This window comes from Centruroides vittatus, unplaced genomic scaffold (assembly GCF_030686945.1).
Source record: "Centruroides vittatus isolate TY-2023 unplaced genomic scaffold, ASM3068694v2 contig_10, whole genome shotgun sequence".
NCBI lineage: Eukaryota > Metazoa > Arthropoda > Arachnida > Scorpiones > Buthidae > Centruroides > Centruroides vittatus.
Window position 1 is genome coordinate 2,428,149 of NW_027120658.1, and position 26,096 is coordinate 2,454,244.

A 26,096-nucleotide genomic window follows, 5' to 3' on the forward strand; every position below is an offset into this window, starting at 1 on the left:
TTTCATTTTTCGCATATTCATGCAATAATATTACTATAATAAGTGCATTTATGCTATAATAAGTTTATTTAGCTATAATAAGCCAACGTAAGACATAACGAATCGCACGAGACTAGTCGCCAACTATACCGCACAAATTAAAAATTCGCATTAAAAAAATCGCACAAATAAAAATCGCACATAAAAAGAGCGCATAAAAACAGGTTTGATCTGTTAATACTTTCTTCGGACGAATTAATACTTTTAGAAACAATCAAACATTAAAATTTAATTTAGAAATCCCAAAAATGATAAAGTAGCAACGAACATTTCTGAAAAATCGTCGCAATTTAGAAATGCTCGTTATGGGAGGTTATTGTTATTGGAGATTCGACTTTATATAATTCTCGAGATATTTAAGTTTGTGTTAAATAATTAATAAATATATTTAAAAAACTTATGTAGTATGTCTTACATTCTCCCCTTGTTCTTATACACTTTTGTAAATTGCATCCATCATAAAGTATCACAAAATGTCTAGTGAAACATAAAACTCCAAATCATTAACAAGTTTTATTCCTTAACTTAATTTATCAATACATCAGCATAACATGTATTTTCTCTTTCATGTATTTGTAAATTATTTATTTTTCGTTCGGATCATTACACTTATACATTTGCAGAGATTCCTCTAAGTCTAAAGCCATAACTGTTACGTTAATCTTTGTCTTTTACAGGTAATGTATATGACGTTGAATGAGATGAAACTGAATTCGAGTTATTTTGAGGGTAGAGACTCGCAATCAGCGTGAAATTGCCGAAGTGTTTTACAAGATGCATTTATACTTTTTGGCAACTTCATCAAACATTAAACAATCAAACATTAAACGCATTCATGCTGATTGCGTGTCACCTCAACGAAATATTAAATTCATTTCTTTTTATTCGGCGCCCTTAATCTGATTAAGAATGAAGAAAGATCAACATGTACTCTATGGTTTTAAACTTATGATACACTATATATACACATATGTATATATAAAAAGCAAAACATTTTAATTATACTTGAGGATAACTGGCCAAGGTGGCAACTCCACATTGATTCTTTTTGTTTCTTGACATTTTGATATAACCATCTGCACCCCAGCTTGTTCCCCAGCTTCCAGAAAAAATCAAAGCTAAATTATAATTATTAAATTCTCGTATAAATTAAAAACGATTTGAGTTTACCTATTTTTAATAAGCCAATATTTAGCACCGTCCTTAACGCTTCCATATCCAACAACAAGAACAGGTATATTTAATAAATCACTGCTGCAATTTTCATTATCGTAAACTCCATCCCTGATTGCAGTGTTATAAGTGGCGTGCATGTATAGTATTACGTATCAAAGATATGTCAATAGTATTATAAATTTACCAACCTGTAGAATTGAAAGAATCGAGAACTTGCATCGATCACAACAGAAATTGGACCAATAGTGGCAATTGCATGCTGCAGTGATTTTTCGTCCCCACTTGGAAGATCCACGAATCCGTAACACGTAGCTCCAACAGATTTACTGTTAAACTTGCAAGAGCCCTCCTAAAGAAAGTATACACAAGGCCAATTTGTATGTTAAACATATAATTATTATTATTTAACTTCTAATTTCTTACTTTTCCTTCGTAAGAATATGATTCTTCAGTATCGACGCCTCCGTTGAGTTTTACATATTCAAACGCTTGATCTGCTGAACCTTTTCCACATCCTTTGTTACCTAAGATAAATTCTAACATTATTTCCATAAAGTTGTTTTGAAATCGAATATAATACACGGGTATCCAGAATCTAAGCATCATTACTTTCGCCTATAAGTCAGGAAATTGGCACGTAAACCAGAGCGTTGTATTCTGTATACAGAAAATCAATTGGAAAGAAAACATTTAATATAAGCTACCTGAAACCAAATACAACTAAACGTACCAAACATTATCATAAATGTTTCAGAGATAATGATTAATGTGCCATGTCGTTGTCTCCTGCGCGTACATTGCTGCTCATCGATTTTTCAGCTCTGTCCGCAGCAAAGTCCAATCTTGAAGCTACTAGAGTTTTCTTGATGAAGGCTGGTGGAAAGCAAAACGTTTTTCTAAAGCACACCACATGTGATCAATGTGATTTTCTGGCATTATGTGCGACAATATTTTCACTGCAAACAATGTATTAACGAGTGCAGCCTTATGTACAGTACATGTGCATTGTCCTGCACGAAAATAAAATATGCACTCGCAGCACCTCGGAAAAATTTGACATGTGATTTCTAAACATCGTCTCTGTAGTTCTTGCAATAATTGAACTCTTTGCAAAAAGTGGGTCTCAGTGGCTTTTCTTTATTTTTACTTTATCTGTAGATTGGACGATTATTCTAATTTATGAACGTGACAGTATATGTAGGAATAATTGTAATCAAGTTTATGTATTTTCAATTCCTTAGTATTATTATATGAAGTTAGTTAAAAAATTCTTACCTTGTGATTTAGAACAATCGATTAAATTCTGCTCACTTAACGTAACCAATCTATTTGTTTTCCTTTTCTATTGTCCTTCTAATGCTCCAATGGCAGCAAAAGCCCAAGCAGCACCACATTTTCCCTAGCATCAAACTTTTACGTCAATTTACAGAATTAAATCTTAAAATTATTATATTTGTACCTGATTTTTGACTTTAGTAACGTATCCTTTTTTATTCCAATCGACATAATCTCGAAGAACTATATTTGCAACACTATTAAAAGTAAATACTGACGTCGTTGTTCTATCAACTGCTACCATCGAAGCGCACATCTTCTGCATGAATTCCGTATGGTTCTACAAAATAGTTCTATATTACAGAAAAACCTTTAAATAATGTCCGGTGATAATAACAAAAAACGGCCGCTGTTTGAAAGCTTTGTTTTCAAAATGGCCGCTATCTAGATGTAAACCATTATTACAGCTTGTACTGTATTAAATTACATGTTTCATTAATTATTCGAAGTGCTACTTACCAAGTCGCTATATTCGTTAAGTCCGAGCCTGTAAGACTTCAAACCCAAGTCATAATCTATGTTATGCTGTAAAATGAAATCCAAATTTTGTAACCAGATATCGTGCCTTATGATTGTTTCGTCTTCTCCGTACTTTTTATTAAATTTCATCTGTAAAATATAAATTTGTCCTTGACAATTCTTAAAATTACAAATTACATAAATGTTTAATTACCTTAAAGTTTCTCCATTGCTTTTCAAAATGAAAACAAAGTGAAATATTTTCGGCAATAATTAAGCAAATAATTATCATCTGTAAATATTTGAAGGTAACAATTCTCCATTAACCGTATTATAATAACGAAATTATAAAGATTTTCAGAAAGCAGAAACTGAATTTCAAAAATCCTAAATTAGATATTAGGAATTATAACCAACCTGGAAATATGTTTTTGCCATTATACACTGCAGCACGAATATTTATTGCCACTTTACTTTCTGAATAAAAATTTCAGGTATTTATATACTTATATCGTTTTATCACGATATATCAAAGTACAAACAGAACAGGTTTCATCGTTGTATATTTCCAATGAAAACATTTGAACAATTTTAGGTAGCTGATACAATAATCTTTTTAAAAATACTTTTCTTCTTGTGGCACTAACATAGCCTTTTGATCCTGTTGTGAATTTGCAAGGCCTACAAAGATACTAGAGTGTTGATGAGTGGGCGCAATATATTTAGAATTGACCACTAATGAAAATCTGGAATTTCAGAAGTTTCCAGGTAATCCAGGTGGATCTGGGATCGAATCCAGGTAGCAATCTTAGATGTTTTAATGGGTGATATATCCACAAAATGCAGAGTGCGTTTCCTACATTTGCTGATCGCTATTGTGTGCAAAACAGACACATACTTTAAACGTGGATGAAGTCTTAATGCCCATTAGATGGAAAGAAACGAAAATACCAAAAAAGTTGATCATGTAAATTTCGGGAAAAATTAATTTTTTTTAGAATCTAGATAATTTATTAATTCTGGAAGATTTCCATTCTCCAGCACGAAACACTCAAATATTTTTTAAGTTCATGAGTTCAGACATTTATTTGTAAGCCAATACGCCATTTAACTAAAGATTTATGATTAAGCATTTAGTTATTTAGTTCTTTTGTAATAAATCAATTAATAAATACGTTTTGAAACTATAAAGAATGGGCAATTATTTATTGTGACATCGTCACAATGACGGTCTGAAATTTTTAATTATATTTTTAATTTATTTCATTTAAAATATATGCTCTGCATCTCAACTAAGTAGTGGCTTGCCCCTGTACATCACACTTTTCTGTCAACAGTAGCGTCATGCCAGTCATCTATCTAATATCTTTCATGGGAGGTTTTGAATTGAAATAGCGTGACTTCCGATTCGGAACGAAAGTTGTTATATAGTTACTCGGGGCTTTTTGCTCTTAAGATTTCCATATCTGGTCTCTATCTCTGCCTTCTCAAGATTATGGAAAGACAGAAGGATGGACGAAAGTAGGAATTTATAGGTCTACGATTTTTTCAAATTGCAACCCAACAACTTTAGACTCACTTGACAGCCATGCAAATATTTTGGAAATGGACACTGAAAAACGCATCATCACTTACAATTACTTTCCACTTCTGCAGTTTATCGGGTGTTTGATATTTATATTTTTAATTTAATTTAGTTCGATAAGATATGACCACACATGTGAGCCCATACCAGAATGACTTTCTACAGAAACTGGCCCATATTTAGGAGATAGACACGTGACGAAATTCTGGAAAATTCCACCTAACCTGCCTTGGGTCAGGCCCAAACTCGCGACCAACTAACAGTTTTTATTGGTAGTTAGACCTTTTGGCATTTATTAAATTCTAATATCAAATCAAATCAAATCAAAATATTTATTTATTTGTATTGGGCCGTTGGCCTGTTACATCAGGGTGTTATAATAGCATAATCACAAACCTTATCAAACCTTATCAGTATAGTATACACTGTATACTATACAGCAATATTTAATTAAGATTTCATTATCTTGAGTATACATTTTTTATGTATATCTGGTTTATATATCAATTAGTTTACATTAGTTAATTTAATTAATTAATTGATAATTAATTAAATTAATTACCAAAGAAAATTTTTGCAAAATTATACAGTTTGTATATGGTAAAAGTATTTGCTGAATGGAAAAACAGATACATTTTATTTTCTTCCACAAGATTATTTAAATAACTTAAGCAGTCTTTAATTTTTTAATTCTTGTCCCCCTCTTACACTCACAAAACATATAAAATTTGGTCAATATTTCTTTACATCTTGGACAAGACGTATTTAAAAAATCATAAATCTTATTATTGACCATAATCATCTCCTTATTCAGTCTAAGTTGGATGAAAAATTTTTTGATTACAAAAGGGATACTTGTGAACATATAATTATTAATAAATGGTATTCCAAGATAATACTATACCACTCGGGTCTTTTCCGATTGTATATTTCTTTAATATCTTGTGACAATCAAATTTCCAAAGAATTTTGAATCAATTGAGATTTAAGTAATTTTGGATTTTTCCAGGAGTGGACCTACAGAGATACCACAGTTTTAGTATTTATGAAACCGTGCAGGTACTTATTTTGCAACTTGAACACCAACTATATGGTGTATCCGCTCGGACACCACCGCTCTTTCCACCGCTTCCGTGGAGGAGGGCACGCCACTGCTCATTAGTGTAATGAATATTGTAAAAAGTATTTATTTTTATGTCGGCATATTTGCTACCAGAAAATTCCTTTCAAGTACGTAAATAATGAACCGTTATAACTTGCTATAACAACTTTCATTTTAGTAGAAAATTGTTTATTGAAAATGTGATTTAAGCAAATCACTGAATATCTTAGGATCAAGAATACAAAATTAACACTGGAACTGTTCAGTTTGGGTTATTCTATTTGTATAATGTGCGTAAATTTATTGTTGCAGAAATGAGCTTATTGCATAAATCAAGTGATAAATACTGGGACAATGCAATTTCTATTTAGAAGAGATTAACTATTAACTATTTAACCTTATTTAACCTAAAACAACAAAAATTTAACCCCAAATAAAGCTTAAGTACTGAAAACCCATTTCAAAAAAAAAAAAAAAAACAGTTAGAAAAGACCGTTACTACAGCGGGAAAGGCCGTTACAAAGCTCGTTATATTTAAAAATATACATGAACTAAGTATAATTTAAACTAGTGTAACACGTAGGAAACTTAACAGAACTTTACCAAAATCACTCCCGTCCTAGAAAAGGACCCCCTATTTGTGCTCCCAATTCCTGCCCCCTAACCTTAAGTCCCCACCCTCTTTAACCTACCAAAGTTACAAAATTAAAACCCCTCTAACTCCTCCCCTAATTAACCTATCAAAACAATTAAGGTGTCCTACGAACCAGCAAACAAAGTCCTTTCTAACGGTGTACCGCACTTGAACCGATATCCAAAATATCCGCTGAAATTACGATCCAAAACAGGAGCTCAGATTGCCACGGCCTCCTATACCGAACATCTCCAACGCTTTTTTCCCTCCAGGCCTACAAGATGACCTCCTTGAAAAATTTAAATTTATCAAAATCCATTTTCTGCCGCCCAACAGCACTCCGTTTCTCTAGCCTGTGGACCAGCAGGTTATTTATAACTTTAAAAAGCTCTACACTAAAGCGCTTTTCGAGCGTTGTTTTGAGGTGAGTAAAAGGACCCAACTCACACTCAGAGAGTTTTGGAAATATCACACCCACATCGTTGCCTGCCTCAAGATGATCGAAAAGGCATGGGAAGGTGTTACCAAGAGAACCCTCACTTCTGCCTGGAAGAAGCTTTAGCCGGAGAGCGTTGTCGAATGTGACTTTGAGGGGTTTGAGACCGTATTTGTGGAGCCTGTAGTCAACGATATTATGTCTTTAGCCAAGATCATGGGACTGGAGGTGGCTAACAATGATATCGATAGCTTGTGGGAAATCACAGCCAAGAGCTGACCACCGAAGAGCTTATGAAGTTGTATTTTGTTTCACAGCAAGTTGTGGAGACTGTCAGAGGAGGAGGTAACAGCAAAGCAACAATCTTCTGACGCAGTAAGAGAAATGCTGAAAGCATGAGAAACTATTGCACCGTGCATTAAGAAGCATCACCCTAATAAGGCAGTGGTTATGACGATACAATGTTATTTAATGATAATGCTGTGTCGCATTTTCACCAAATTTTGAAGTGTCGGCAAAAACAAATGTCTCTAGACAGCTTTCTAGTAAAGAAAAGTAGGTATGTACTGTATCATAAATAATAAACTAATTATTTCTATCTTTTTTTTCTTTTTTTTTTGTTTTTTGCAAATCGAATTCGCATTTCAGGTTGGTTCATTCCGCGCTAGAAGAAAAGATGATGATGATGATTCACGCTCCTTAACAGTGTATATTGTATAATTTTCTTTGAATAAACGTTATACATAAAATATTTGAGTATTTTTCGGCATGGAACACATTATCGTATTTTACATTAATTTATGAGAAAATAGTTTCGTTTAACGAATGTTCGCGTTACGAGTAAAAGTCTGGAACGAATTATGCTCGTAAAGCGAGGTTTCACTGTAGTTTCATAACGTTGTGTTTTAAAAATTAAATGTCATTCGAGTCTGCACGCTTAGTAATGCAGAATATTCGCGTCATCGTAACTAAAATTATTCAAATGGTAACACAATTAGACATCACATTTTTGTTCTGGAGAATGTCAATTCCAATCGTATCAATATATGTGTATAGTTGAATTAAAACAATTCACTTTATCACTTATCACTTAAAACAGTCATTAATAATGTTAGAAATAACACAAGTATTTTTAACCATAAAATTATTTATTTGGAAGAGATGTAATACAGTATGTGAAAAATGAAACTAATAACTTGAGTCATCAGTATATTTATAAATGTAAGGTCAACTATAATTTCTTGCATTATGACATGTCTGATCGTTAGTGGAGTCAGCCGGATTGAATCGCGAGTTGGGACATTATTCTCCAGAACAGAGCAAAACTCTCCATTTAGAATTATACAGAATCTGAATTGGATCCGAATCAAATACTCACAGTTATGAACTGATAGCTTCCTGCGTATCATGTAGACAACTGGAAATCATTGCATTACGATCATTATAATCAATACAGAGAAACGATTAACTATACCTCTTTTCGTTTGAAGTTACAATACACTACAGATTTAATCCTTTAAATTGAAATCCATACTACTTTTTGAGAATAGCGAATGTCTTAGTGCCTTAGGAGATCAAATTTAACTTTCGTTGACAATTTTTTTTTTATTTTTGCAATTACAGTACTTACAATCTATGAGAATTCATAGCACTGTTTCTTATTCAGGGCCTAATGCATAAGATTCTCTTTGCCTCTCCCTCCTACGCCTCTAACCGTCTAAGCAATGAAAATTTTAATATTTAATTTCATCAATACACAAGTAGTTTATTAATCACTAACTCAAACTCAGCCTTCTTACTAAATATACTAGTTACATCTAATACACCTTATTGCTGAGAATATACATTTATTACGTATAACTAACGTTTTCGGCCCACTTTATGGGCCATCCTCAGGTTACAGTTCGACTCTAATACAAAATCGAACACGTTCAAAATTAAATTAAATTAGAACATACATTTTAAATTTAAACAAATAGAACAAGTATAACACCAAATAATAAATAAGAAAATCCAAATAAAACACAAATGTAAATGAAAATAAAATACGGTGACTGGCCGTAAACATTAAGGAAAATTCTTTATCCTTTAACGCATATATCTATTGAGCCTCTGTATAAGCATTATTATGTGTGTTACTTTTTACCATGTACTTCCATGATGACGGTAACCCCGTCGCATCTTTATAATTTAAACATCTGCCAGACAAACCCGCTCTGTAAATTTCGCATTTCTCCGTAATGGATGATAACGTTGGCGAGTGTACTTTTGCAAGAATTTTGGCATCCTCCCATTGCACAACAGAACCATCGGCTTGCGCAATCCTGGATAACGCTGTTGAACACTTGTTTTTTGCGACATCATACTGGTGCTCTTTAATCCTCACTCTAAGATTTCTATTGGTGACCCCTACGTAGTCCTTATCAATTCCCAATTGCTCATTTTTGTATGGAATCGCATAAACTCCTGCCTGCTCTCTATCGCCAATTCTTTCTTTGTCATTTCTAATCAACTTATATACTGTGGGGGCCCTTTTACATAATATACTGGCGTTTTTGTGTCTCGATATTTGCTTCATAATAGGGAAGAGACATTTATTATAGGTAAACTTTGTGAAGTTACCCCCAGCTTGAGGTTTCTTCTTAGAGTTGCTCTTAGGCTTTACGTATGCTGTTATTAAACGCTCTATAGACCTTGTTTCAAACCCTAACTCCTTTGCCACCATTTTTATTCTACCTAGCTCATCCATCGTGTCCATTATATTCGAGCAATACAAAAATGCTCTTCTGATTAGGGCCCTAAATGCGGATAATTTATAAACGGTTGGGTCATTAGAATTTGCCGGAATATACATCGGATCATGTGTGGGTTTGATGTACACCTTCGTGTACAAAGTTCCATTCCTAAACTCAATGCCAACATCCAAGAAGTGTAGTTGCTTGCTACTAATTTGCTCAAGGTTAAGTTTTAAGCCATGCTGGTTAGAGTTCATTTGGTCTAAGAATCGTTGAATCATTGCATCATTATTCCAAATAATTAGAACGTCGTCTACATATCTTTTGTACATGATTATGTATTCATTATAGTTGAAAATCGTCATGCGTTCCATTCTTCTTACTACCAACTCACAGAGCAGGCCAGACATGGGTCACTAGGGCTGATAAGAGTAAACATTTAGTCTTAATGAAGAAACAAAGGTACAATGAAGCCCTAGATGAATATATAAGGAAAACTGAGTGTGAAGAGGTGGACCGAACTGTTGTTGAAAGAATTGACAGAAAATTAAGAAGATTAGAAAAATCGCCCATCGCATCGTTGTTCCCTTTCCTAAAAGGGGCCCACATCACCTGCCCAGGCGTACCTAGGTTGTTTGGGTTCGCAAAGATACATAAAAGCGGTAAAGAGGTCAGACCGGTAGTAGAGAAATGTAAAGGACCAACCTACATTCTGGAGAAACGTATGCATAGGCATTTAACACCATTAATTGAAGACTACCAATTCGTCACAAAAGACGCTTTTAGTTTAGTTAAAAACCTGCATGATATATCGTTAATGGACAAAGAAATTGGGACTGTTATGGATTTCGAGAGTATGTTTCCATCAATAAATCTTACCTCATGTTTTGAAGAGTTAATGAACCTGTTATGTGAGTTGCACCCAAAAGCATACGAACACAAAAAAGATTTAGAGACAATGGTCGATCTGATATGCTTTCAGTCATTTTTCAGTTTCCAAGGTAAAGTTTACAAGCAGTTAAGAGGGGTCCCTATGGGCAGCCCGATGTCTGGCCTGCTCTGTGAGTTGGTAGTAAGAAGAATGGAACGCATGACGATTTTCAACTATAATGAATACATAATCATGTACAAAAGATATGTAGACGACGTTCTAATTATTTGGAATAATGATGCAATGATTCAACGATTCTTAGACCAAATGAACTCTAACCAGCATGGCTTAAAACTTAACCTTGAGCAAATTAGTAGCAAGCAACTACACTTCTTGGATGTTGGCATTGAGTTTAGGAATGGAACTTTGTACACGAAGGTGTACATCAAACCCACACATGATCCGATGTATATTCCGGCAAATTCTAATGACCCAACCGTTTATAAATTATCCGCATTTAGGGCCCTAATCAGAAGAGCATTTTTGTATTGCTCGAATATAATGGACACGATGGATGAGCTAGGTAGAATAAAAATGGTGGCAAAGGAGTTAGGGTTTGAAACAAGGTCTATAGAGCGTTTAATAACAGCATACGTAAAGCCTAAGAGCAACTCTAAGAAGAAACCTCAAGCTGGGGGTAACTTCACAAAGTTTACCTATAATAAATGTCTCTTCCCTATTATGAAGCAAATATCGAGACACAAAAACGCCAGTATATTATGTAAAAGGGCCCCCACAGTATATAAGTTGATTAGAAATGACAAAGAAAGAATTGGCGATAGAGAGCAGGCAGGAGTTTATGCGATTCCATACAAAAATGAGCAATTGGGAATTGATAAGGACTACGTAGGGGTCACCAATAGAAATCTTAGAGTGAGGATTAAAGAGCACCAGTATGATGTCGCAAAAAACAAGTGTTCAACAGCGTTATCCAGGATTGCGCAAGCCGATGGTTCTGTTGTGCAATGGGAGGATGCCAAAATTCTTGCAAAAGTACACTCGCCAACGTTATCATCCATTACGGAGAAATGCGAAATTTACAGAGCGGGTTTGTCTGGCAGATGTTTAAATTATAAAGATGCGACGGGGTTACCGTCATCATGGAAGTACATGGTAAAAAGTAACACACATAATAATGCTTATACAGAGGCTCAATAGATATATGCGTTAAAGGATAAAGAATTTTCCTTAATGTTTACGGCCAGTCACCGTATTTTATTTTCATTTACATTTGTGTTTTATTTGGATTTTCTTATTTATTATTTGGTGTTATACTTGTTCTATTTGTTTAAATTTAAAATGTATGTTCTAATTTAATTTAATTTTGAACGTGTTCGATTTTGTATTAGAGTCGAACTGTAACCTGAGGATGGCCCATAAAGTGGGCCGAAAACGTTAGTTATACGTAATAAATGTATATTCTCAGCAATAAGGTGTATTAGATGTAACTAGTATATTCACAAGTAGTTTATTAATATTGAAAGATTAAACAAATATCGTGTTTCAATTTAATAGATGCCTCCTGTTAATTAATCAAATATTTAATTATTTTATTTTAGATTTGTTGAGAATTTCAGCAGCTGTTAATACTGATTAATATTTTGTCAAAATTATAAATTTCTACAAAAATATTTTCCATATAAAGAATTCTATAATGTATAATGTTCTCTGTATGCAAATTTCGATTAAAATCTATTCTAAAACTCTTGTAATTCTTATACTTATTCTTCTCACGTGTTTAAATATTCATACCAAATAATTCGTTAAAATTTATTAATATACAGTATAACCTATCGTAATTAATACTAAATGTAAAGACCACTAAATGGCAGTGACATGAAGTTTCCGTTCTGTGGAGCTCAGAATCTAATCCGGGCCCCATCCTTCACCACTCCTTGCCCCTATTATAAGCCTGGCCGAACCCACGATGGGTATGGAAAAAGGGCCCTCTTATTGTGCGGAAAGAGTTAAAATTAAAAAATAAAAAAAAACACTAAGTCAGTGAGAAAGTGAAATATTTTTTAAAAATAATATCAAGCAAATGCAACGAAATTTAATAAATAAATATAGATATTTATAAATTAATTATAATAATTTTATAGGTGCTATTACACCCATTGACAAACAATTTATGTACTATTAGGTGTATTTTTACATTTTCTTGTAAAATTAGTAAATACTGTAATTATACTATTCAATTATTACCGCCTGGAGCCTTCTAAGAAAAATAAATACTGTTTATTCTGCAATCAGATCTATAGTTTCATCGAAATCAGTTTGTTCAAAAGTTTCCGCCAAGTTGAAGCAAGTCAGTTTAATTCAAAATGGCGTCAAGTTATACGTTTTCGTATTGCCTAATGAACTAGAATATACTACATAGAGTGATTGAAGCGAAGTCATGTTTGAGGAAAATTGAATACAGTCTGCCATTTTCCTTTTAGTGAAAGGGACGTGGCATTTGTGTTATGTATTGGCAACGAGCTAAAATATTCTAACTCGTCGCTAGTACCCGTCATTGCCACCAAGAGCGCGCTGTAACCGGTCACAACCACTCTATGTAGTATATTCAAGCTCGTTGGTATTGCCATTGTTACTGAGTTAATGAGGCTACAAATCGCATACAGTATTAACAATAAGTTATTACTAATAATTGGTATGTCCTGATTAGTGTTGGCAAAAACAGGAAATTTTCGAAATCGGTTAACCGATTTTTAAATATCAGATGGCTAACCAATTTGAATTCAGTAAAATTAATATTTTATTATTGCATTTTATTAATGTTTATGAAGTAATTATTATCCAAGATTTGCAAATATGCTTGTGTAACGTGTTATTCCCTCCCAAAAGATGTCAGTGTTTCCATGTTGTAAACGCTGGAATTATAAGTACAGTATTTAATAAATAGATTTTGAAAATAAAATTTTCAAATGCTAATCATGTAAAACTATGCAATGTTATTGCTTAAAAATTAAAATAAACTATAAACTTCCGTGAAACATGTTTCATTTGAATACCTGAATTTACCCGTCGACTGTGATTATTTTGCTGAACTATTGTTTGGACCCCACAAATATAGTTTATCGTGTTATAGCTTCAAGACTGAAAATGAAATAAGCTATTTATCATTATCTGTTATTCAATAAACAATTGTAATTTACAAGTATACTATAACTATAAGAGTATATATGGCACTTTTTGTACAATTTAGTATATTCTATAATTTTCTGTCCGAAGAAATTTTCCTGTACTATGTCTTTAAAAAGAATAAGTTGATTTACATTGCATAATTCGAAAAGTTACTATATCTTAAGCTAAATCAATTTTTAATTGCGTTAATTTCTCTATTTACCTACATATTCTTTAGCTCTGGCAATTAGCACAAGGATACATCACTAAAAACAGTTTCATCTGTCACGAAACTTTTTATTAGTAATGTATCCTTGTGCTGTGATACTGTAATGCGGCTTTTTTATTTTTCATTCCTTCTACGTGCAGAATTTCATTACTACTGCAGGCCAGCTTTAACGTATGTCATTTTTTAAAGGAGATTAAGAGTAGAGTCGAGGAATCACACTTCAGATGTTAATAAATCGAAAGAGATTTTATTACGCTCTAAACCCGTGCAACCGAAACTGTGGTTTGCAGGACAGTGCTGTTCTCCAACAGTTATTACTGCGAAGCGATTTCACTTTAAATTATATATATACATATATATAATTTTAATAAAACGAATAACAAACTCATTTTATTATTATTTTCGTATTTCTTTATTATTTAAATACTTAGTGTCAAGGGTGGACTGGCGATCGAAATCAATCCACGGTTAATGTTACCTTAGGTAGCCAAGATGGCGGACCTTCCGGTAATCTCAATCCAGGTTACTTAGTGACGTCAAGATGGAGGGAGCTGCGAACTATCGCGTTGTGTTATGCAAATTAATAGTAACGACGCATTTCGTGTAGAGTTATCGGCGGAAAGTAGTAACAGGTGTGATAATTGTGTTGATTTGAGTGATTTTTGACTTTAGAAGTAATTTATTTATTTTTTCTTTTCTTTTCTTTTCGAAGTTTTTCGTTTAATATTAATTGGTTAGTTATGAGTTCTTTCGATATTTCTTCCCAAGAGTTTTGGGCAGCGTGCACCATTCATAATTTCTATCAAGTGCTCGAATCGGAATTTTCCGAATTAGCTATGGACCCCAGAATGGATAAAGATTTTTAATTTGCGGTGAGTCTAGGATTACAGCATATTGAGGAAGTGTGTAAGAATTGTTCGAATTCGTGCAAAATTTTTTATCGACATGACCGAGATTCGTGTGTGATGAGATGCAAAAAATGTCGAAGAAATAGTTCTGCATTCGAAGGAACCTTTAAAGGTAAATGTGGAAAAATATCATGGAGTAGAATCTTTTCTTTTACATGGCATTATATTGCATTGGAATGATCTTCGACCACCTCGGGTATTGCTGTAGGCATTTCGAATAAGGCTGCTGTCGACTGGTCCAACCATATACGTTTTATTAAGCTAGTTGCTCTGCACAATATGACGTCGTTTAAAATTGGAGGTCCGAAGAAAACCGTCGAAATCGACGAGACTGTCATATGTAAACGAAAATATGAAAAAGGCCGCAAACTAAAAAGTACGAAATGGGTTGTAGGGGGAATATGTCGAGAAGACGAGCTGTCAAGTAAACGATCGTTCCGAAATCACGCTAAATTGGATTATATCAAAATTTGTCAATTCAGGAAGCTTGGTCTTAACTGACGAATGGAAAGGTTACAACAACATAGACGATTTAGAAGGCGTCGAAATAGAGCACAGGACAGTCAATCACTCCGAGAATTTCGTTAACCCCAGAACAGGAGACCATACGCAAAATATAGAAAGGCTATGGGGGTATTTAAAAAACAAAAAAAATCTACCAAAGCATTACACCGAGGATCTGTCAGACTCGTACATGTATTCCTTTATGTATAAAAAGTTTTGTGGTTGGCCTTCAAAAAACCCGGGAAAAAGTTCTACACATTTGTGAACCATTTAAGTAAGATATATCCCGGTTCAGGTCGAATTCCTTTGTGGAAAGAACCCGAGACAGTCCCTGCAGCCCCAGTTTCTAATATTAAGAAAAAAGTAAAAAATGTGGTCGAAGAAAAGGTGAAGAAAAGAGAGGAATGCAATATTACTGATGATGATAACGATAAAAGTAGGAACGAGGGCGGAAAAAAGAACAGCAGAAAGACAAGTAGTCAAACGGTATCAATTCCTGTCCAAACCAAGCGTCGGAAAAAAAACAGCAGCATGCACAATGACGTAAGTAATAACATTATATAATTATCGTTTATTTTTATTTATTTTTTAATATTTCGAAATAGTAATTATTTTAACAAAATCCTTAAATTCTAAAATCGGGATTTAGTATTTAATAAATCGCGGAGCATATCACGTGATCACATCTGCTCCATCGTAAATCGCAGTCAAGATGGCCGCCATCTTGACGTCACTAAGTAACCTGGATCGAGATTACCGGAAGGTCCGCCATCTTGGCTACCTAGGGTAACATTAACCCACAAACCCATTCTTTCAAAATGAATGAAGCCAAATTTCGTTTTTGCATTTTTCTGACTAATTCAGTCTAAAAATTCACGTACAAAAATCGTTTGAACTCTATTTTTTCCGTTCTTTTTATTTAATTTCACAAAATTAATGGTTTACCAGAAACTGGAATGAATGAAAACTGTCCTTGAACACAGAATTTTGAGAAGCGCTGTTCAAAACAAAAGCTTCCAATGTAAAGACTTATTTACTTTCCTTCTATAGTAATAAATATATTCAGTTTATTTTCTTCCAGTTTTTTAACGGCAACCAATTATTAATTGCATTTAATTTTGTGAAGCTGAAAGGTGAATATTTAAACAATGCTCTCGTAATTTTGTCATTACAGTACCTGTATTAAATTTTTATTTTAAAAATTTTAGAATATTTTATCCAAAAAAAAAAATATTAATAATAATTAATGTACTGAAATAACATGTAAAGTATACAAAATATAATAAATGGAACAAAATTACACACACAAATTGTGCCGCCATCTGCCGATGAAAATTTTTATTAAAAAGTTAACTCTTAAATATAATTGAGAAGTTATATTTATAATAAAATTATTGTTGTAGAATTATATTTCAATTACTCACAATTGACTAAATTAAATAGAAAAGTAAATTCAATATTCAATTTAAATATATATTTTTAAAGTTATATAAAAAAAAGGAAGAGGTTATACAATAAGTATTAAATTTCAAAATTTAATACTTATTGTAATTCAACAAAAATGAATTACTGATAAACTAGTTCGTTTTTAAAAATAAATTCAGGCTAATTTTAAATTCTTTGGTTATGCACGCAATTTCCAGCAGATGGCGTAAAAAAAATTAATGCTTTTCCTATGGGAAAAACCATTTCTAAGAATTCTCGAAAACGGAAGTAGATAGAACCAAACAGTTTTTTGCTTTAGAATCCTGTTTCATTCTTCTATTAACTTACGGTTCGGAATTTTGAAAATCGAATTCGTTAATTTTTTATGAATTTTTAAATTAGAAGATTTCTGTTTGCGTCACTCTACCAGAATATCACCCCAGATGAATGGAAATTTGTGCTTATTTATGGGATTCAATTTCTAAAACTGCAGACTGATGTAGAATGCTAAGGAGTAGGAGACACCGATTAACTATATACGAACTTTGTTTGCATCGGAAGTGACGTAATTTCAGTTCCAAATTTTCTCTGGAACGGAGTAAAATAGATGACTGGCAGGACTTGGTTGTTATAAGAATTTCATTACTACTGCAGGCCAGTTTTAACGTATGTCATTTTTTAAAGGAGATTAAAAGTAGAGTCAGAAGAATCACACTTCAGATGTTAATAAATCGAAAGAAGTTTTATTACACTCTAAACCCAGGCAACTCAAACTGTGGTCTGCGATGTACAGGAGAAGTACGATGTACAGGGGCAAGACACTACTAAAATCGAAACCAGATATGGAAAGTTTAGAGCTGAAGACTCCAATTAACTATATAAGAACTTACAGGATGGACCGGAAATCACGTGAGTTTTTAAATTAAAAATATGATTAAAAATTGCAGGCTGTAATTTAAGTTTAGATTGCTGTAACAGCGTGATAACAAAACGACCGTCTAAGTAAAGAAAGACAAAACTTAAAAAGTAGCAAACAAGGTAAATCTCAAATTTATCTAGGAGGAGGAACACGAATAAAAGTTTTAAATGGAGAGAATAAATGATAACATATTAAATTAATTAATGCTTTGCAGAGAATTTAGGGAATTCGAACCTTATTCGTGCCACTTCACTTGATTCACTATAAGGTAAATGACGTAACTTGCTGAGGAAAAGATACATCTTATGAAGTAGTACTTTAGATATCTTGTCGAGAAGTGATACAGACATGCCAAAGATTGAAAATTAGTGAAGAAAGATCTCAATACTGAGCGCTGGTCCTTTACTATTCCTATATGGAAAGGTCCAATTTTTATAAAAAAAAATTCCTATATCGGATTTATTTCTGGTCTCAGAAAGCGGTCGGCTGCTACCTGAGTCGCTCGACCATCTGGCCATTATTTTTTTTTATGTACACTCTGAAACATATTTTAAAACTTAATTTTAATTATTGGGAAATTGATACTTGAATTTTCGAGTGTTTTCCAGCACTGTCGTGTTATAAAATTGAAATAAAGAGAGTTTTAACCCTAACTGCTCCTTGCCCAGAAGAAAAAAAAATATGGCCTCTATTATAAATAATAACAGAATATGCATTTTGTATTTAGGAGGCCGCTACATTGCCCGCTGGCAATAAAATAGGCGTGGCTTAATTTTCGGCAATTGCCGCTAAAAGCTGGTACATGTCTACTAGGGTTTCTCAAACGGGATCCCGGTTGTTTTATAACCCGGGAAATTTTTCTTATCCCGGGAATTCCCGAAAATTTCTTAAAAATTCACATTTTTCTTATTTTGTGTTCAGGTTGAGGAAATTTTGCAAATAGAAAGTATAGTTAACTCATAAACTGTCAGAATACATTTGTATTTATTAATTTTAAACCTACTTATTAGTTTTTTTTAAATTTTTACTTGTTATGGCACGTCACAAATGGTCAATAATCAATACGTAGCTTATTTGTAGCAGGACTCTCAAAATTCTTTACCTGTAATATCTGTAATAATTGTGCTTATGTTGTCTTAATTTTTAACCATGCCTAGTAGCTTTAATAACGCCAAGTTGTGCAAATTGGGCCAGGATACAAACGAGTACGAAGTCTGCAAGTATGAAGTTTTTCTTCATAACCTGATTATTAAAGACAAACGAACTGCCGAATTATTGGGCTATGATGTTTCTATTAAAGCAGTAGAGGTAAACAAATCAAAAATACTACAGAACAAAAGAAGTACAACAATCTCGAAAACGAACTAGAAATCTTTCAGGACACAGGTGAGAAACATAATATTTGTCTTCTCTTAAATGCATTAAACACGATTCCAATCACATCAATTAAATCGGAAAAGGCATTTTCGGTAGCAAGACTTTTCATTACTAAAATAAGAATTAGTTTGAGTGATCGGAGTATTGACCATCTTTGCTTTTTAAAATCTTATAAAAATTTACAATATTTTGTATTATATTTTATTTTAAAAAAACGAAAATTACCTTCTATGTTAGAAGTTTGATCTAAGTTCATTTTTTAAAACTGAATTCAAAGCATTTTGTTGTTGTTGTATGCAGTTTCCAGCAAACTAATAAATTTTTTCATTTGTGAAAATTTCTACGTAATTCAAAGGAAATTTTTAATATATATCTTACACAGCGTTATTAGTATGATTTTGGAGGTTGCGGAACGTATTAAATTACTTTAAAAGACAAAAAATAATTATATCATTTGATTTCATGATAATTTGTATATCTTAAAAATAATTAATTTTGTCCCGGGATTTCCCGGGGTTCTCGGAAACAGTTCACTTTTATCCCGGAATCCCGGGACAAGCAAAAGACCGAGAAATGAGAAACCCTAATGTATACCTCTGGCTTATCGCTTCCGAGCCTATCTAAGGCTACGTCCTACGTGGCAGCGTCCAGCGACTGCGGGAGGAAAGAACCTTTGTACGCGCTTTCAACTAGCGAGCAACCTCTGTCCAGCTAGGCGCGTGTTGTTTACAAGATGGCGGCGAGACGATTTCGTCGAATAATTGCCATGGAAAACAGTTTGCTACGATACTCTTCTACACTTTCTTATTGTACATCTTTTCCGAAATGTCTTGTAGGCAAAATACAGACGATATTTATAAGAAACGTCGCGAATTCGGTAAATTTCATCGTTTGTATCGTGAAATAAAAGACGATCGAGCGAAGTTTTTTGAATATTGCAGAATGCTAGGCTGCAACTTTCGATTACGTCCTACAAAGTATTCGTCCCTACTTTGTGAAGACTACTACGAATTTCCAGAAACCTATATCATTTGAAGAAAGGCTTTTTGTTACGCTAAGATAAAGTACTGAATTTCTCTTAATTTAATTAACCTCTTTGTCTTTGGTCTCGTTTTCGTGATTTCGAGTATCACTTGAGCCCTAGAAAAAGTTATCAAATTGAAGGTACTGTAATGTGACACAAAAACTGCTGATTTTCCTTCAATTGGCAGTTTCACGACCATTTTGCTAGTACAGTTTTTTAAAAAATGCTATAAAAAGACTGTTATTGAAAATATAGTGTTGCAATTGTTTCATTTGAAGGTAATGATATTACTAACTAGATACACAGTAAAGAAAAAGAATCTTCATAGAATAAGTTTTAAAAATTTTTTTATTTTCAAAATGTCATATTGAATTAAATATAAATGATTAAAGCAAGATAAATTTTATACAATATATATACACAAGTTAATTAATAATTTTATCAATGTCTCTTAATTGGTCAAGTACAAAATTTTGAATTTTTGATCTGACAGTAAGTTTTTTAATTGGTGGTAATAACTTTACATAAGGTATTAAAGATTTTTAAAAGTTCAAATCATCATCATCATCATCATCGTCTGCTTTTCTCAACCATTCAATTTTCTGATTTTCTATCTCCAGCATTTGTTTTTGTAAATCTAAGTTATCCATCTTTCTTTTTCGTTTGTTATAGGTGGGCAGGATCCAGATGACAAAGTCGGTTTGTCATTTATATCTATAATACATCTGTCTGTCTCATCATTTTCTATGTGCCAAATTGTAGGTTCTTCAATATAATTTGTAATTTCATTATCAACAACAAGTGATCCAGAAACTACTGTTTCTGGATCACTTGTTGAGGGAGCCAGATCAACTAGCAGATTAGTGCTAGTAGATCTGGGTTCCATGACGTCTTTCAAAAATTCAAGCGAACTAAAATGTATCCACTTTGTTCGTTTTGCTGGAGCTGCATCTCCTGATCTCGTGTTTTGAATTTTTCTTAACTCCTTTCGGAAATTGTCGGGAAGGCTTTTCCATTTTGATTTTGCCAGCTCCTCTGAAATTGAAAGGGAACATGAAATTATTATTAAATTATAAGAACTTTACTATAGTAATAATTACCGCACTTCAAACAGTAAAATGTATATATTTAGAAAACATTACATTAACTGCACAGGAAAATAATGAAATTGATGATTAAAAGCTGATTGATGTGATTACACGTGCAGTGTAAGACTTGTTGTTAAACTTTGTTTACTAACTGACAATTTATATATCTCTGTGTATGTGTATGTAAATAAATGAAAGAATACTAAATAAAAATACACATACTAAACTCTAGAACACTATTTTACATAATTACTCTTCTTTCTTTTTCCAGATTGTCTTTCAACAGGAATTTCTTTTAGACAGCTGGCATTTTCCACGAGAATTGGTAAATCAAGTATTGCAAGTGTAAAATGTTTTAACATGTTGCTGTTTACATGTTCTAAACACAGTACTCAAATTATTTATAACACAACAACACTATTTACAATTTATTTTCAACACTAGTGAGTAACACTCTGGCACTCCACAAGCGAGTAACACTCAGGCACCCGACAATTAATTAATAAAGGCACAACACTGGTTCTTTGCCAGCCACACAGCCATACACTCTGGTACGCACAGCTACAGACTCCGGTCAGCACTGCCCGGCCATACCAAAGGGAAAAGCACAATTTTTCACACTCTAAGCAGGAAGATCTCTCCCCGCATTCCCAAGTCTATAGTTACACAACACACCTGACACGTGTGACAGAGCTGTGGACTGTACAGTACATCAACACTACGTAACATAAACACACGTGTTACAATTTTGTTAAATTGAATATCGAACTTAACAGCAAGTATTGTCAAGGAAATGTGTGAAGCTCTTTGGTCAAGTCTTCAATCAAAGCACATGCCAACACCGACAAAGGAACATATGACAGAAAAGGCTGAACAATTTTACAAAAAATGGAACTTTCCTAACTGTGTGGGTTCCATAGATGGAAAGCACATAAGGATTAAATATCTACCAAATTCTGGAAGTCAATATTATAATCACAAACAATTTTTTTCTATAGTACTCCAGGCTGTGGTTGATGCTGATGTGAAATTTTTAACAATTGATGTAGGAGCATATGGAAAGCAGAGTGATGGTGGAGTATTTAAGTATTCTGCTCTCTATCAAAATTTAGAATCAAGTAAAATGGAACTGCCATCAGATACAACATTGCCCCATTCTAACATAAAAGCCCCATATGTTTTAATTGGTGATGAGGCTTATCCTCTTACTCCATACTTATTGAAGCCCTACAGTAGAAGATCCCTGGATAAAAGTAAAAGAATATTTAATTACAGACTATCAAGAGCAAGAAGAGTAGATGAATGTGCTTTTGGCATCTGCACTGGAAAATGGAGAATTTTAAATAAATCTATTGAAACTAGCGTAGAAAATGCTATAAATATTGTAAAGGCTAACTCTGCTGCACAATGTGATAATAGATATTGAACGTTGTAGGGAATCTCATGCCATAGAGACAGATTTTAGCAAAAATAAATGGAACAGTTTGACAAAAGCAAATAATGCAGCATCTTTTTCAGCAAAAGTTATAAGAGATAAGTTTTGCCAATATTTTAACAGCCCAAATGGTTTTGTTCCATGGCAAGAGCAAGCTGTTAACATGTTGTAATGTAATTTAAACAGAGTTCTTTGAATTTTGGATGTGCCATTGATATTACATACCATATATTACTAAAATATACAGTATATATATTACATTAAGCATCAAAAAATCTGGACATTGTTCAGTTATGATATAATGTAATTTCATATTTATACAGAATAAATTGCATTTTTAGTTTGTGTATGACATTGGCTACATGTTCTCTTTCTATGTAATTATGATCTAGTTATCACAAATTATTTTATTGTAACAGTTTATGTATATTGAAATTTCTACCTTTTAAGTATATTATTTCAGTATTTTATACATATAATGTTCTACATGTCAACCCCATTAAATCCGACCACGTGGTTTGTACATGATTCGTATGAAAAAGTAATAAAAAAAATTACTTGCTGCTTATATTAAGTCTTGTCGCAACATTATCCCACTCCTTATCAACGAAGTCTCTATTGTGATACTCCTTAAGTTTTGAATTCCATAAAATTTGTCTTTGGAATATCTCCGATATTAACGAGTCAAAAAGTCGGCCATTTTCTTGTTTGGAAGCGCGGGCAATGGAAGTGACGATCAAACTAGCTTGGTAGCTGCTCCCCGGACGCGCGTGTAGAAGCGTCATCTGGTGGTCGCTACACGCTAAACGCAGTTACTCAGCACGCACATATTTACTTGAACCGGTTTGTCCGCTCCGCTTGGAAGCGCGTTTGCGCCGGCGGTCGCTGAACGCTGCCACGTAGGACGTACCCTAATCCTGACAACTCCTCAAGAATTTTCCATGGATGGTCTGTCTCGAATACGTTGGGTCCATCGCTCACCACCTGGTCACCCCATTGTGGGCCTAGCCCAAACCACAAAGTAATACAGTATGTCAGCGATTCTCAACCTTCGTAGCTCCGCGACCCCCCAAATAGTAAATATAAATAAATTAATATTTCGCGACCCCTCACCCAAAGAATAAAAACAATAAGCCTTACTATTACTAATTGAATTTTGACTGTAATTATAAATGTAATTTTTTTTAAATATTGTATAATCACATTGCACTAATTTTATATACAGTATTAAGAAAATACCGACAGTATAAAAAAATGTAATATAACTATTCCTATTATTTTATGTCGCTGCGTTTATAGCGACGGATATGAACATGCATGTATGACGTGTACAGTACATACATGAGCAATTTACAAGTTCCAACTTGATGTGTACGTGCTCTTTGTAATTTGATCTCCTTCTATAATACTCGCTGTGATAACATGTTTGAACATGCATATGGATGCGTTTGAACAAGTCGTGCTGTCACTAGTACTGTATAAAAGAGGCGCTGGCGATTGCACCACTTCAGCTAAGTTTCGAATGCGAAGCGTGCGTCCTGTGCTTTTATGTTAGTGCGCGGTCAACCCTGAAACTGAATTTTTTTTTAAATTTCTAATGCGAAATGGATAAATTTGTGAAAAAAACGAAGTGAGCCATCTACATCCAGTGAATCGGCTGGTAAAAAGACAAGGTTGTACAATGACAGTTATTTAATTAAATTATGATTTCACGTCATTGGATGGAAAGCCACAGTGCGTTGTTTGCTCTCAAGTTCTTTCCAATGAAAGCACGAAGCCATCAAAATTAGTTCGACACTTGGAAACTAAATATCTGGCTCATAAAAACAAACCCTTGGAATTTTTTGAAAGAAAATTACATACCTTGAGAAATCAACAAACTTCTATTTGTAAGTTAAGCCATACTGATAAGATGCTTCAAGTACGCTTTTATCTCGTAGCATTAAGAGTAGCTAAGATGTCGAAATCCCATACAATCGCCGAAAACCTCATATTGCCTGCTGCAATTGATATAGTCAGTGTTTTAATAGGTGTGGAAGAAGCAAAAAAAAAAAAGAAAAACATTCCGCTTTCTAACGACACAATATCAAGGCGAATCGATGACATGGCTGCCGATGTTTGCAATCAGATAATTCAGCGAGTTCAAGTGAATTTTTTAGTGTTCAATTTGATATAATCAACAGATATAGTAAACATGTTTCAGTTCTTATGTTTTGTGAGGTATGAATGCGATAGGGACACATCAATCAAATAAAATATGTTGTTTTGCAAAACAGTACCGGGTCATGCAACAGGACAATGTCTTTTTGATGTTTTTTATGAAGCTACGATTAACTATACTAACATAGATTGGACAAAATGTATTGCAGTATGTAGTGATGATGCAAAGGCAATAACAAGAAAGAACAGTGGATTAATGAAAATATTAAGAGATGTCTTATACCAAGGGCAGAATGGACACACTGTTTCCTTCACAGACACGCTCTTGTCACAAAAAATATGCCGGAAAATCTCAATCAAATTCTTTGTGAAGCTGTAAAGTTCGTTAATTTTATTAAAAGCCGACCGTTACAGAACAGGCTGTTTGCTAAACTATGCGATGAAATGGGCGAAAATAAAAAAATTTCTTCTTTTCCATACAGAAGTTATTGCGAGGGAAAGTGTTAACCCGGGTATTGGAATTCCGAGATGAATTAATAATGTTTTTCCAGGATAAACAAACGCCATTGTCATTGTTTTTACAGAACAATGAGTGTATGATGTTGTTGGCTTACTTAGCTGATGTATTTTCGCATTTAAACGACTCGAATGTGAATGTACAAGAACGTGATAAAAACATTTTATTAATGACAAAGTTTATGCGTTCATTAAGAAGCTTGATATCTGGATTATTCGCCTTCAAAGCAAAAATGTGGATATGTTCTCACTCCGGATTATATTGAGAAAAATTTGAATGAACAAGACACTATTATTCACCACAGTTTGGATTGCGTGAAGATGCATTTTCGTGCTAAGAACTCAGTTGACAGAGTATTTCCCGGAAGATAAAATGATTTCTCGAAGAGATGAGTACTGAATCCGTTTAGTGAAAATGTTCTTTCTGCTGCTAAGTTACCAGTTAAGATTCACGACCGGCTCATCGAAATGTCTGCCAACAAAACGCTACAACTGTAATTTACATCTGAAGATTTAAATACGTTTTGGCTTGCAGGTCGACACGAATATGGAAATTTAGTCACAGAAGCATTGAAATATTAATCCCTTTCGCCACGTCTTATCTCTGTGAAAAGGGTTTTTCGTCTATGGTTGCGCTAAAGTGTGAATACAGGAATCGTCTTTTATCACTCGAAAACAATTTGCTTTTGTGTGTTTCTAACGTAGATCCACGTATGGAGAAAATTTTAAATGAAAAACAAGTGCAACCATTACATTAATTTCTTTTCTTTACATGTGTACTTATTTTAAGTAAAATGTTTATAAGTTTATAATAAATGATTTTTTCTCAAAATGATTTCATTATTGTTTCGCGACCCCCTTTAATATCATCGCGACTCCCAGATTGAGAAACGTTGCAGTATGTGAAATATGAAACTAATAACTTGAGTCATCAGTATATTATAAATGTAAAG

At 33.5% G+C, this 26,096-nt stretch overlaps 2 protein-coding genes and 1 pseudogene across 2 annotated transcripts; 2 read left to right on the forward strand and 1 right to left on the reverse strand.

Moving 5' to 3' along the window:
• Positions 1-861: 861 nt before the first annotated feature.
• Positions 862-3,324, reverse strand: LOC136972880 (cathepsin L1-like; annotated as a pseudogene).
• Positions 3,325-9,949: 6,625 nt separating this feature from the next.
• Positions 9,950-11,590, forward strand: LOC136980000 (uncharacterized). Its single transcript, XM_067276065.1, has one exon. The coding sequence runs from the start codon at positions 9,950-9,952 to the stop codon at positions 11,588-11,590; it is 1,641 nt and encodes a 546-aa protein (XP_067132166.1).
• Positions 11,591-21,825: 10,235 nt separating this feature from the next.
• On the forward strand, positions 21,826-22,458 carry LOC136980083 (uncharacterized). Its single transcript, XM_067276154.1, has one exon. The coding sequence runs from the start codon at positions 21,826-21,828 to the stop codon at positions 22,456-22,458; it is 633 nt and encodes a 210-aa protein (XP_067132255.1).
• The last annotated feature ends 3,638 nt before the right edge of the window (positions 22,459-26,096 follow it).